General features: G+C 44.0%; 1 protein-coding gene across 2 annotated transcripts in view; it reads right to left on the reverse strand.

Moving 5' to 3' along the window:
* Nucleotides 1-8,031: 8,031 nt before the first annotated feature.
* Nucleotides 8,032-15,633, reverse strand: part of ECM1 (extracellular matrix protein 1) — a 39,944-nt gene continuing 32,342 nt past the window's right edge. For both annotated transcript variants that reach the window (XM_056546358.1, XM_056546357.1), the window contains exons 6-7: nt 11,245-11,332; nt 8,032-9,364 (exon numbers count right to left, since the gene is read on the reverse strand). In XM_056546358.1, the coding sequence (XP_056402333.1) occupies nt 9,206-9,364; nt 11,245-11,332 (247 nt within the window). In that variant the 3' untranslated portion in view covers nt 8,032-9,205. The remainder of the gene's footprint in view (nt 9,365-11,244; nt 11,333-15,633) is intronic.

A 15,633-nucleotide genomic window follows, 5' to 3' on the forward strand; every position in this document is an offset into this window, starting at 1 on the left:
GATTACAACAACTCCTTCTTGGAGCATTACTTTTTGTCAATGAGTGTAGCCTGGACCTGAACTGGTTAAATGCCCTCTTTTTAGTAGGGATACATATTCATGTTGGATGTGGCCCTTCTAATATATCACAGTTTTGTATGAGTATAGCTGCATGGTAGTGGTCAATAAATAGTCTGGTCCTGGTTTCTGGGATTATTTTAGTCCCTGCGCACTTCACAGGCTTTGGGATGATGGACATGAATGAAACGCAGTCGGGTTATAATCGGCCATGTCTTATCTCGCTTGTTCAAACCTTCCCATGGGGATGTTTTCATGTAGTGGAAAGTTTGTGGAAGATATTTCGGGACCTTCCATAAGAGAATGAGTTGAGGAAACAAAGTGAAGAGTTTTCTTAGCAATAAAAAGGTTGTTATGACAGCCAAACACATCAATAACAGTCTGGTTCCAAGTCATATGACAGGAAAAAGCGGGCCCAGAAGATGACAATTCGGCAGATTAGATACACAGGACTTGTTTATTTACAGGGGATGATAAGTGCTTGCGTGATTTGGTTTGTGACTATTCCCATTATTTCATGTTAGAGACTCTGAGAACCAAGATATGATCAGATCATGTAGGGATTAACACTACGTGGGCAGCATAAAAGCCCTGACCTAACTGTATCAGGCTGGTATATTGTGGGGATGTAATACAGTACAGCTTGCTGTAATACTCACGGAGGTAGTAGATCTACTGTACCTGTGTGAATGATGCCTTGGGCCTTGTCAGTGAGCGGATTCTAAGGTGCCGCTGGTTTTCGCCAAAGCCCACCGCTACCCGACACGACTCGCCCACACAGGCTGCTGAGGGGGCACGTGGCACAGGAAGGATGAGGCGACTCATATTAAGGAATAGCAGAAGGTCAGGGCTGGTGGCACAGATTTGTGGTCAGGAAACGTAGCAGGAGGTCAACAGGCAGGCAGCTCAGAAACAAGGTCAGGTCACGGAACAATCGGTCAGAACACAGGCTGGACTAAACACGGTAAGGCTGGGTTCACACTACGTTTTCTCCCATACGGGAGCGCATACGGCAGGGGGGAGCTAAAACCTCGCGCTCCCGTATGCCTTCATATGCGCTCCCGTATGTCATTCATTTCAATGAGCCGGCCGGAGTGAAACATTCGGTCCGGTCGGCTCATTTTTGCGCCGTATGCGCTTTTACAACCGGACCTAAAACCGTGGTTGACCACAGTTTTAGGTCCGGTTGTAAAAGCGCATACGGCGCAAAAATGAGCCGACCGGACCAAACGTTTCACTCCGGCCGGCTCATTGAAATGAATGACATACGGGAGCGCATATGAAGGCATACGGGAGCGCGAGGTTTTAGCTCCCCCCTGCCGTATGCGCTCCCGTATGGGAGAAAACGTAGTGTGAACCCAGCCTAATGCTTTCTCTTGGGCAAACAGCACACAAAGATCCAGCAAGAGGTAGAGGGAGGTGCACATACTTATAATGAAGGGACAGGTGAAAACACTAATTAAGGATGCACTGGCCCGTTAAATCTCAGAGCTCTTTTGCGAGCGCCCTAGAAGGCGGGGGTGCACTCGCCGGAGAACAGAGGCAGCGGAGATGCCAGCAAGAGCAAATGGTAAGTGACGGCCCGAGATACAATGTGTTTTTGAGAAAACCGATTGAAAACAACTGGTTTGAGGAGGGACACATGAAAAGAATTCAGGATACGTAAGTAGGCAGGCAGACGGAGCTTGTAGGACACAGGATTGATTCTGTGCAAAATAAGTGTTCCTTTTATTTTTTTGAGCAGTGTATCAGAAAGGGAACCTGTCATCACTTTAATGCTGTCTGGACCAGGACTCATTGGGGTGGTCCTTGGTATGGAGCATGAAATCTTTATGCAGTTAGCGCCCTCTAGTGGAGTAGCTGTTATGATGGTGTCAGTGTAAGCAGGGGAAGTAGTGTAGATCTCTTTCATTATGGGATAATAGTAACGATACCCACAACCACTGATCTACCTATTCTTCGCTGCCACACAGCCTAAAAGTTCTGTGTTATTTTTAAACAGGCCACTAGATGTCCTCAGATCACATCATGAATTCCTCTGACTTGTATTCTAAATTACGAAGGAGTAACAGCTCATGTTCAGTCCAGTAGATCCTAGAACCCTGACTTTAATGTATTGTCATCATATTGTGGCGCGCAAAAGCTTCCTTGGCAGCAGTTATGTCTATGAAATCTGCAGTGTAATGGCCATAGTTCTGCACACACAACCACTCCACAAGAAAAAAAAAAAATATATATATATATAAATCCAAGAATTCAGCAGCACACAATATTGTGAAAAAATAGGTGGGTGTTTATTACATCACCAGAAAAACAGAAGCAACGTTTCCGCGACCTCTCGCTTGAAAAAGGCGGCGAGAGGTCGCGGAAACGTTGCTTCTGTTTTTCTGGTGACCCCTTACCAAGGTCTTTATTTCCAGCGTGCACCTTTTACTTTATGAAACTGAATTAGTAGTGCTGCTCTTCCTTTTCTTTTTATATATATATATATATATATATATATATATATATATATATATATATATATTGTAGATATATATATATATATATATATATTTTTTTTTTTTTTTTGTATAATCTAGCTGCTTCTGTACATGGGCAGTGCCTGGTGCTGCAACTAATCCCTTTGAGTGCCAGTGTTCTTTTTATTATAAGATTACAATAATCCTGCACGTGTAACAGGCTCTGGGGAAGCAGGTGACTGAGACCCTCAATAAGCACTTTACCCAATCGTATTAAATACTTTCATCTTTACATAGTTGAATGTGCTGACAACAAAATCACACAAAAATTATCAATGGAAATCACATGTATCAACCCATGGAGGTCTGGATATGGAGTCACACTCAACATCAAAGTGGAAAACCTCACTACCGGCTGATCCTCACTACCGGCTGATCCTCACTACCGGCTGATTCAAAATGAGGCTCAGTAGTGTGTGTGGCCTCCACGTTGCCCGTATTACCCCCCTACAATGTCTGGGCATGCTCCTGATGAGGTGGTGGATGGTCTTCTGAAGGATGTCCTCCCAGACCTGGACTAAAGCATCCGCCAACTCCTGGACAGTCTGTGGTGGATGGAGCGAGACATGATGTCCCAGAAGTGCTCCATCTGATTCAGGTCTGGGGAATGGGCAGCCAGTCCATAACATCAATGCCTTCCTCTTGCAGGAACTGCTGACACACTCCAGCCACATGAGGTCTAGCATTGTCTTGCATTAGGAGGAACCCAGGGCCAACCGCACCAGCATATGGTCTCACAAGGGGTCTGAGGATCTCATCTCGGTACCTAATGGCAGTCAGGCTACCTCTGGCAAGCACATGAAGGGCTGTGCGGCCCCCAAAGAAGTTCCACCCTACACCATTACTGACCCACCGCCAAACCGGTCATGCTGGAGGATGTTGCAGGCAGCAGAACGTTCTCCACGGCGTCTCCAGACTCTGTCACATGTCCTCAGTGTGAACCTGCTTTCATCTGTGAAGAGCACAGGGCGCCAGTGGCGAATTTGCCAATCTTGGGGTTCTCAGGAAAATGCCAAACGTCCTGCACGGTGTTGGGCTGTAAGCACAACCCCATCCTGTGGACGTCGGGCCCTCATACCACCCTGATGGAGTCTGTTTCTGACCGTTTGAGTGGACACATGCACATTTGTGGCCTGCTGGAAGTCATTCAGGGCTTTAGCAGTGCTCCTCCTGCTCCTACTTGCACAAAGGTGGAGGTAGCGGTCCTGCTTCTGGGTTGTGGCCCTCCTACGGCCTCCTCCATGTCTCCTGATGTACTGGCCTGTCTCCTGGTAGCGCCTCCATGCTCTGGCCACTACGCTGACAAACACAGCAAACCTTTTTGCCACAGCTCGCATTGATGTGCCATCCTGGATGAGCTGCACTACCTGAGCCATCTGTGTGGGTTGTAGACTCCGTCTCATGCTACCACTAGAGTGAAAGCACCGCCAGCATTCAAAAGTGACCAAAACATCAGCCAGGAAGCATAGGAACTGAGGAGTGGTCTATGGTCACCACCTGCAGAACTACTCCTTTATTGGGGGTGTCTTGCTAATTGCCTATAATTTCTACCTGTTGTCTGTTCCATTTGCACAACAGCATGTGAAATTGATTGTCAATCATTATTGCTTCCTGAGTGGACAGTGTGATTGACTTGGACATTGTGTTGTTTAAAGGGGTACTCCCATGGAAAACTTTTTTATTTATTTTTTTAAATCAACTGTTGCCAAAAAGTTAAACAGATTTGTAAATTACTTCTATTAAAAAATCTTAATCCTCCAGTACATTTTAGGGGCCATATACTACAGAAGAAATGCTTAATCTTTTTTGATTTCTCTGATGTCACGACCACAGTGCTCTCTGCTGACACATCTGTCCATTTTTGGAACTGTCCAGAGCAGGAGAAAATCCCCATAGCAAACATATGCTGCTCTGGACAGTTCCTAAAATGGACAGCAGAGGTCAGCAGAGAGCACTGTGGTCGTGACATCGGAGAAATCCAAAAAGAAAAGCATTTCCTCTGTAGTATACAGCCCCTAAAATGTACTGGAAGGATTAAGATTTTTAATAGAAATAATTTACAAATCTGTTTAACATTCTGGCACCAGTTGATTTAAAAAAAAAAAAGTTTTTCATGGGAGTACCCCTTTAAGTGTTCCCTTTATTTTTTTTGAGCAGTGTGTGTGTGTATATATATATATATATATATATATATATATATATATATATATTAGTCCGGGTAAAGTACGCAGTAGTACGCTTCATTCCCAAGCTCAGTGCTCAATCCATCACATTGCAGGTAACATGCATAATAGACAACAATGGAGCCCATCACCTGCAATGAGCTACCGCACGATTGACCAGGCTACATACAGAGATCGTGGGCGTCTCAGCACTGAGACCCCGACTGATCAAAACTTTTAATATGTCTTAATGCTCAAAGAATATAAAGGAAAATGACAGGCCGGGGAGCAGTCTGTGTAGAGAGGGGGCAAGGGAGCCGGGATTGCTGGGAGTTGTAGTTTTGCAACATCTGGAGGTCCACGGTTTGGAGACCACTTGTGTAGAAAAATGATTCTCCTAAACCACCCTTGATAAATTCCCCACCACAGTGTGGAGTTTATGTGAGATTTTATTGCATTGCAATGTATATTAAACAACTCTGCTTTCCAATACAGTGTATAGGTATGAAGATAGAAACCTATGACTAAAACTACTCTCCACCATACATAGCGTCCGGGAGTCCTGATCATTGTCGATGTAGAGGAGCTGTGTTCACCAGGCCTGGTGCAAGGATTTTTGCCACCCTAGGCAAAAGCAAATTTTGCTTCCTCTTGACCCTGCCCATTCGCTCTGCCCTTTGACACGCCCCACCTTACTATTGGGGTGACACACTGTAACAAACCCCCTCCTCATGTTATCTCCTTACTACTGGGGTGACACACTGTAACAAACCTTCTCCTCATGTTATCTCATTACTGGGGTGACACACTGTAACAAACCTCCTCCTCATGTAATCTCCTTACTACTGGGATGACACACTGTAACAAACCCCCTCTCAAGTAACCACCTTACTACTGGGGTGACACACTGTAACAAACACCCTCATCATGTAATCTCCTTACTATTGAGGTGACACTGTAACAAATCTCCTCCTCATGTAATCTCCTTACTACTGGGGTGACACACTGTAACAAACCTCCTCCTCATGTAATCTCCTTACTACTGGGGTGACACACTGTAACAAACCCCCTCATGTTATCTCCTTACTACTGGGGTGACACACTGTAACAAACCCCCTCCTCATGTTATCTCCTTACTACTGGGGTGACACACTGTAACAAACCTTCTCCTCATGTTATCTCCTTATTACTGGGGTGACACACTGTAACAAACCTCCTCCTCATGTAATCACCTTACAGTGTGTCACCCCAGTAGTAACAAACCCCCTCCTCATGTGATCACCTTACTACTGGGATGACACACTGTAACAAACCTCTTCTTCATGTAATCTCCTTACTACTGGGGTTAAACACTGTAACAAACCCCCTCCTCATGTAATCTCCTTACTACTGGGGTGACACACTGTAACAAACCCCCTCATGTTATCTCCTTACTACTGGGGTTAAACACTGTAACAAACCCCCTCCTCATGTAATCTCCTTACTACTGGGATGACACACTGTAACAAACCTCTTCCTCATGTAATCTCCTTACTACTGGGGTTAAACACTGTAACAGACCCACTCCTCATGTAATCACCTTACTTCTGGGGTAACACACTGTAACAAACCCCATCCTCATGTAATCTTCTTACTACTTTGGTGACACACTGTAACAAACCTCCTCCTCATGTAATCTTCTTACTACTGGGGTTAAACACTGTAACAAACCCCCTCCTCATGTAATCTCCTTACTTCTGGGGTAACACACTGTAACAAACCCCATCCTCATGTAATCTTCTTACTACTTTGGTGACACACTGTAACAAACCTCCTCCTCATGTAATCTTCTTACTACTTCTTGCTGCTATAGGACTGACAGAGATCATGCTTGTTAGCCATTATAGGTGTTTCTGGCCTGTATTTCTGCTTAGGGCGATACGTCCCTTCACCAGTAAGGACATCATTTGGGGCACGACCTGTCTCCCTCTCGCTGTTGCAGGAACATTCTGGGGGAGATTTATCAACATCTGTCAAGAGGAAAAGTTGCCCATAGCAACCAATCAGCTCGCTTCTTTCATTTTTAACAAGGCCTCTGCAAAATGAAAGCAGTGATCTGATTGGTTGCTATGGGCAACTCAGCAACTTTTCCTCTGGACAGGTTTTGATAAATCTCCCCCCATGAGTGACAAGATATACCTACAGTTTGGAGAGACTTTGTTCTCTATAAGACACATGTCACGTGTTGAAATGGATTATGTGAATTTCTAAATCTAAAAAAAAAGAAGAACATTTATTTCTGCGCCCTTCAGCACAACTACCATTGTTAAGTGCTATATTTTTAGCATTCACAGTCTGGTGTATATAATCCTACTTGAAACACTTCTCCTTTTACTCCATGTGCATGTTATTCTCTAGAGATGAGCGAACTTACAGTAAATTCGATTCGTCACGAACTTCTCGGCTCGGCAGTTGATGACTTTTTCCTGCGTAAATTAGTTCAGCTTTCAGGTGCTCCGGTGGGCTGGAAAAGGTGGATACAGTAGGACTGTATCCACCTTTTCCAGCCCACCGGAGCACCTGAAAGCTGAACTAATTTATGCAGGATAAGTGTTAATTCATAGTTTTGATGCCTTCAGTGGGAATCTACAATTTTTATAGTCATGAAAATAAAGAAAACTCTGAGGAGTTTCCAAACTTTTGGTCTGTACTGTATATATATTTGATTCCACCAGTGCCCATTTAATGTTTTGGGCTTCTTACTCAGCATAGCCCCATGCTGCTTCCTCCACTTTGATATGTGCCCTTTTGTGCCCATCTGTGGAAGTGGTCTGGGGGCAGCTTCGCTGGGTTGGGTAAGGAAGTGTCATCATGGTGGCAGCACTGAGCAGTATAGCGAAGGACAGTCGCTAACGCTTGTGTAGGGAGATCATGGTCCCCGTATGTGGGGGAAGGTGTACAGAGACACACGCAGGGCTCAAGTCCTGCAGGAACGCATGGGAACCGAGTTCCTGCACTTTTTTCCACAGCATGAACACTGTTCCCATTAGCAGGACCAGTCCTTGAGTGGAAATCTTGGACGAGTTCCCATACTTTTTTTTCCCCCAGACTACACATGTATGTGGAGAATTATCAGTATACTAGAATTATAAGAACGGTGCTATGGACATGACATGTGATGCTCTATAGGCCAGAAGCACCAAAAACAAACACAGGAGCAAATTCTCAGCTCCTCAGGGGCGGTACATAAGTAATTATAAATGGCATAGTGTGGACTCAATAGCCTGGATTACAATATACACAACACATAGTCACAGGTGAAAGGGTTTTATTACATATTTTTCATCACAACAGCACAAAATATAAGGCTCATTTTACTACTACAAAATTCTCATACTTAAATTTTACAAAAAATTATCTCAACAGGAAAATATTAAACCTGAAGCTGCTACAAAAAAGTTTTTTTTTTTACGAAAATAAAAACCCCTCTTCTTGGCAATGTTTTCACAGAGTACATAGGATTCCTTCCCTCCATTTATATCCATTGGAACATGTAAGGTATCGGTCCGTACTGTCGTGTGCGACTTGCAAAGCATTATGGGATGCTACGAACACGTGTCTTGTATGCAAATGCAGGTTAAAGGAGTTCTCCGGTGGAAAAGGTTATTTATTTATTTATTTATTTATTTTTTAAATCAACTGGTGCCAGAAAGTTAAACAGATTTGTAAATTATTTCTATTAAAAAGTCTTAATCCTTCCAGTACTTTTCAGGGGCTGTATACTACAGAGGAAATGCTTTTCTTTTTGGATTTCTCTTCTGTCACGACCACGGTGCTCTCTGCTGACTTCTGCTGTCCATGGCAGCATATGTTTGCTATAGGGATTTTCTCCTGCTCTGGACAGTTCCTAAAATGGACAGAGGTGTCAGCAGTGAGCACTGTGCTCGTGACAGAAGAGTAATCCAAAAGGAAAAAGCATTTCCTCTGTAGTATACAGCTGCTAATAGGTACTGGAAGGATTAAAAATTTTTAATAGAAGTAGTTTACAAATCTGTTTAACTTTCTGGCACCAGTTGATTTAAAATTTATATATTTATATAAAGTTTTACACCGGAGTACCCCTTTAAGCCTAGAACCTCAATCCATTCACACAGCAATAAGTGTGGTTAGAACTAGCTTACAGAAGCCACACCCACGGGTCATTAATACCCACCCACGAGTTCTTAGCTCCTCCCAGCCAAGGTGATTGCGAGGGTGACTCTCCTCTACGGATTTTATTTACACATCACCCATTGCCGGTGACCCTACAGAGCCCAGACAGTGTCATATATTGAATATCAAACTGGAAAGTCTGAGTTCTGGTCTTCAGGGACCAGGTATAAACACACAAAAAAAAACACATTCAATACAATTCTAGTCCTGGGTCCGGATGGGGTGGTTGGGGGCCACAGATCTGTGGTCAGTATTCCTTGTGATGGGACCATCCTATTGCCCTTTGGTCCTCTGTGAGACGGCCATGGAGATGTTCTGCAGGTAGTATGTGAAGCACTGCTCCCGCCCCTGCTCATCCTTACTGCAGCAGTCCTGGGCGTCTTTCCATGAGCTCTTTTTGGGGCCACACAAAGTCTTAATAAAGGTTTCTCTCTGTGAGAAAAAAAAAAGGGGAAAAAAAATAAAATACAAATTTAATGTCATAGGACGTGAAACGTGTAGCTATTGTCCCCTGTAAAAGCCCAGCAATCTGCAGATGAATGAGCACTCACAGCTGATCAGTGGTATCCAAATTGCAGCCCCCCAGATGTTGCAAAACTACAACTCCCAGCATGCCCGGACAGCCGTTGGCTGTCCGGGCATGCTGGGAGTTGTAGTTTTTTGCGTCATCTGGAGGGCCGCAGTTTGTAAACCACGATCATATAGCCCGAAAAATCATTGCTGAACTATTTTTCTTTCCCCACATGTGTGCACTAAGAGCTCATTCACACTCAGGAATCCCCGCCCGAAAAAATTCTGGGTGGAGACTCCGTCTGGAGTGGGCAAACAATCCGTAAAATGCGCCATCTCAATAGACGGCAACGCATTTCAGGGCGGATTCTGCCAATAGAATGAACATGTTCCAAATGAAAACACACTGCACACACGTTTTTTGCAGGGGCGCGACAGGTAAATTCCCCCCCAGAGACTTTATCACAAAATGATAGTCTGCTATTCCTTATGGAGTTCTAACTTCCACCTGTGATTTTTGGGATGGGATCTTACAATGGGATTCTTGGGGTCCTATACGGACGTGTTCAGGAAATAGACTTTGGAGAATGTATATTTATAGGTTATTCATGTTTGAATGTGGTAAATGTGCGGCATGCCCAAACATTTAGAGATTATTATTATTATTATCTGTTATTGATCGCAAACTCGATATCTGCTTATAGTGTTAAAGGGGTATTCCGGTAGAAAACAGTTCATTATTTATTTATTTTTTAAAAAAAGGAGAAGTCAGTCCTGAAAAACTTATAGGTATAAATCCCCCCCCCCCCCCCCCCCCCGCCGCGATCTCCCATACGGGGCCCCGGCAGCCCGCAGGAAGGGGGCTTGTTGACCAGCACACGAAGCGGCGGCCGACACACCCCCTCAATACAGTGCTATGGCAGAGCCGGAGATTGCCAAAGGCAGCGCTCCGGCTCTGACATAGAGTTGTATTGAGGGGGGGGGGGGGTGTCAGCCCCCGTTCTTGTGCTGGTCAACAAGCCCCCTTCCTGCGGGCTGCAGGGGCCCCAGTACAGGAGATTGCAGGGCCCCCCAGCGGTCAGACCCCCCGCAATCTGAAACTTATCCCCTATCCTTAGGATAGGGGATACGTTTTTCAGGACTGGACTACCCCTTTAAATCAGCAGGTGCCAAAAAGTTAAACAGATTTGTAAATTACTGCTATTAAAAAGAAAAAAAAAATCTTCCAGTACTTATCAGCTGCTGTATACTACAGGGGAAGTTGTGTAGTTCTTTTCTATCAGACCACAGTGCTCTCTGCTGACACCTCTGTCCATATCAGGAACTGTCCAGGGCAGGAGAGGTTTGCTATGGGGTCAGTGGTCAGACTGAAAAGAACTATACAACTTCCTCTGGAGCATACAGCAGCTGATAAGTACTGGAAGGATTAGCATTTTTTTTTTTTAAAAAGCAATTTACAAATCTGTTTAAATTTCTCGCACCAGTTTCTCGTTGATTTAATAAAAAAAACTGTTTTCCATCGGAGTACCCCTTTAATGCAATGTCACCACCAGTCATCTCCTGTATAGGACATCACTGCCATCTGGTGGTGGGTGTAGGTGACTGCAGTCTTAAGCAAGCAACAGCTGGGCCTGTTCTTTTTTTGACTATTTCAAGCTACAGTACGGGGAGGAGGAAACTGTATGCACTGGAAAAGCTCCGGGAATGCTGGGACTTGTAGTTTCACAACAGCTTCAGACGGGCGAACTGTGTTTCAAATGTTCATATGATTTTGTTGGGTTTTTTTTTGCCGTTTTTCGTACCTGTTCCGCAGCGCACCGCAGCTTCTCATCCTGGGAAAGGGCGCAGCACCTTTCTTTAATACTCGACACAAGTAATGGCATCTGTTTTCTAAAGAGGGGAAAAAAATTAATAAACAAATAGATTTCGGAGGGTATAATTAAAAAGGTTGTTCTCCTGATATGGTTGGATCTCCTTGGAATTTAATGTTCCTTTTGTATAGAATTGTGGTCTAGATTTCAGGACAAGGAACTTAAAAAAAAAAAAAAAAATTTAAGAATAAAAACGGTCCCTTCTGCTATATGTCTACATAGATAACAGCGGATGTATGTAATCCGTAATTAGAGTTTTTCTTTTATCTATATAGTGGCTAACCAGTCACTGCAGTACCTATCCTTTCCACTAGATGGGGCTAGCCACCCAGTACTTTTTGACAAGCTATCCTCAATACTCCAACCAATGTGTAAAAAAAAAAGGTTTTCCCACAATAGAATGTTATATAGCAGTGGTCTTCAACCTGCGGACCTCCAGATGTTGCAAAACTACAACTCCCAGCATGCCTGGACAGCCGTTGGCTGTCCGGGCATGCTGGGAGTTGTAGTTTTGCAACATCTGGAGGTCCGCAGGTTGAAGTCCACTGTTATATAGCATATACCACTAGGATCCAGAGAACAAAAAGGGACTAAGACCAATGATAGATGAAGGGCGGTAGCCATATAAAGTAGCCATACTGCTGCTGCTTCTTCCCCGATTGCTTCATGCTGTATCCCCAGTCTTCCTATGGGACCCCCACTGACCAAAGGGAAATAGTATCTACTAGTTTTATGCCATTACATTGAAAATGCACACATCCAAACCCACAGGCAAAAGCCCGGGGTAAAAAAAAAATAAAAATAACCCTATTTGTTCCTACCCCTAAAAACTTCACTTTTATTGTGATTGAGTAAAATCCAGGTGGCTATAAAATGATGGTCAGATACTGGTATTGTGTTATCGGGTTTTAGGCTAACACGCCAAATTCGTATAAGTGAACCTGCAGCGTTCACCTGTATACAGCACAGTATCTGGGCCTATTTAAAAGACATAAAACGTCCCCCCCTCTACATGTTTCGTTGAGTCCGCAGGGATAATGGGTCGTCACACACACGGCTGGCGAGTCCATCTATTTATAATCTTGACCTTTGTGACATCATCATTCCCTCCCCCCCCCCTACTTACCAATCATGTCCATATTAACAAAAACATAAAACTCTATCCTCCAATGAACACAGCCGAGACTTGCGTTTCACTACCGGGTCACACATCAATCCCTGGTGTGTTGTTTTACATCTGTGGTGTCCCGGTACTGTACCTTGTGTTATAAGGCCCCAAAGTCAGAGTTCCTCCGTACTGATAGGATGCTCTTAGTGGGATAACCCCTAGTCGCCTCTTTCTTAAATTTTATATTGTATATTTTTTTATTTAATGTATAGTATAAATGTTGCTTCCAGGACCCTAGGTCACATGATTAATAATTATATTGTTTTGCCAAGGTTAAGGACCTTCCAGGTCAGGTGCTCATGTCACATGTTGTACCACAATGCTTTGTATTAAGACTGACAGGTCTGGGGGACCAATAAGCTTGAAGCCTGCCCCTTTAGATATAAGGGCGCTGTTTACCCAATCCTGGCTCTCTTGGGTTCCGGACTAGCAGAGAGAGAGAAGTTCCGTGTATACCTTCAAGACAAATCTAGGCGTGAAGCTGCTAACTTCAGCCGAATACAAAACAGTGAGTTCAATCTAACTCAATCCTAATCCTACGTGACTGCTGGACCTAAACAATTCCCCTAAATCCAGTGGAACAGCATAAAGCAATTACTTCAAGCTTATTCCCTACAAGATCCCAACCAAACCTGTGAGGAACCTACAGTCCGGTCCTCTGTAAAGACTGTTACTACGTTTAACCTGCATAAAATCTGCAGTAAAGTTATCTTCAGTTTACTAAGACTCCAGTTGTGGACAATCCTTTATTCCTCCCCAGTTCCTGGGACGGGTGGTGGTAGGATATATATACAGAGAGGAACCCGCACCCTGGCGTCACGACAGTTAAGGGTTAATCCAACACCCTTTCATCACTGCACAGCTACACCCTACCTACCCTACACCCCCAAGCTACCACACATCACTTCCTTTCCGGAGCTGCTCCCGTTCCCGCTGCTCAAGCGCACAGCATAGTGCAGAGTCGCGCTGTTCACGCATGCTCAGAAGTCCTCCGTTCCCCGATCTATCAAGGACAGGTCCATATATACCTATGCCGTCCATTGAGAAATGAAGGGGAATCTCCATGCCAGTCCTGAGACTAAGTCCCGATATTTCATCACAGCGCAGGAACGTGTAAAGCACTTGCGCTAATAGATTGTGGAACGGAGGACTTTTGAGCACATGAACAGCGCGCGTCTGCATTGTGCTGTGCGCTTGCGCAGCGGGAATGGGAGCAGCTCCGGAAAGGAAGGGATTTAGAACAACACACCAGAGATTGATGTGTGACCCGGTAGTGAAACGCGAGTCTCGGCTGTGTTCATTGGAGGATAGAGTTTTGCTTTTGTTAAGATGGACATGATTGGTAAGTAGGGGGGGGGGAGGGAATCATGATGTCACAAAGGTCAAGATTATAAATAGAAGGACTCACCAGCCGTGTGTGTGACGACCCATTATCCCTGCGGATGCAACGAAACATGTAGAGGGGGAACGTTTTCTGTCTATTAAATAGGCCCAGATACTGTGCTGTATACAGGTGAACGCTGCAGGTTCCCTTATACTAATTTGGCGTGTTAGCCTAAAACACGATAACACAATACCAGTATCTGACCATCATTTTATAGCCACCTGGATTTTACTCAATCACAATAAAAGTGAAGTTTTAGGGGTGGGAACAAATAGGTTTTTTTTACCCTGGGCTTTTGCCTATGGGTTTGGTTGTGTTCACATTGTCCCTTTACTCACCTAGAGGTAAAAGTGTAATTGTGTTTACATTGAAAATGCAGTCCGATCTACAGACATGATGTTACAGAGCAGGAGGAGCTGAGGAGTATACAAGAATCTCCCAATAGGGGACACTCACAGGGAATAAAAAAAGTGTCCGCTATTGAGAAATGTCCCCTAATGGGGAAAAAAGGCTCAAAAATCTTTGTAAATGACGGAATACTGTCCTGTACTCACTCCAGAGAGTAATAGTATAATATTACAATATTACAGTAGAATCCCCACTTACCACTCCCTGTACCATTTCATCCCCCCTTTATACCCTGTGCCACCTTATTCCCCTCTTGCATTGTGCCAAAGTATCCCCCCTTAACACTTGTGCCACATCATTTCCCCTTGATCCCCCTGTGCCATATCATTCCCCCCTTATTACTCTGTGTAAATTTATCTGCTCAGCTCCTCCTGCTCTATAACCTGATACCTGCAGATTGTACTGTATTGTATATATCATCTGCTCAGCTCCTCCTGCTCTATAACATGATACCTGCAGATTGTACTGTATTGTATAGATCATCTGCTCAGCTCCTTCTGCTCTATAACATGATTCCTGCAGATTGTACTGTATTGTATAGATCATCTGCTCAGCTCCTTCTGCTCTATAACATGATTCCTGCAGATTGTACTGTATTGTACATATCATCTGCTCAGCTCCTCCTGCTCTATAACATGTTACCTGCAGATTGTACTGTATTGTATATATCATCTGCTCAGCTCCTCCTGCTCTATAACATGATTCCTGCAGATTGTACTGTATTGTATAGATCATCTGCTCAGCTCCTTCTGCTCTATAACATGATTGCTGCAGATTGTACTGTATTGTATATATCATCTGCTCAGCTCCTCCTGCTCTATAACATGATACATGCAGATTGTACTGTATTGTATATATCACCTGTTCAGCTCCTCCTGCTCTATAACATGTTACCTGCAGATTGTACTGTATTGTATATATAATCTGCTCAGCTCCTCCTGCTCTATAACATGATAACTGCAGATTGTACTGTATTGTATATATAATCTGTTCAGCTTCTCCTGCTCTATAACATGATACCTGCAGATTGTACTGTATTGTATATATCATCTGCTCAGCTCGTCCTGCTCTATAACATGATACCTGCAGATTGTACTGTATTGTATATATCATCTGCTCAGCTCGTCCTGCTCTATAACATGATATCTGCAGATTGTACTGTATTGTATATATCATCTGCTCAGCTCCTCCTGCTCTATAACATGATACCTGCAGATTGCACTGTATTGTATATATAATCTGTTCAGCTCCTCCTGCTCTATAACATGATACCTGCAGATTGCACTGTATTGTATATATCATCTGCTCAGCTCCTCCTGCTCTATAACATGATACCTGCAGATTGTACTGTATTGTATAT

This window comes from Hyla sarda, chromosome 11 (genome assembly GCF_029499605.1).
Source record: "Hyla sarda isolate aHylSar1 chromosome 11, aHylSar1.hap1, whole genome shotgun sequence".
In the NCBI taxonomy this organism is placed as follows: Eukaryota; Metazoa; Chordata; class Amphibia; order Anura; family Hylidae; genus Hyla; species Hyla sarda.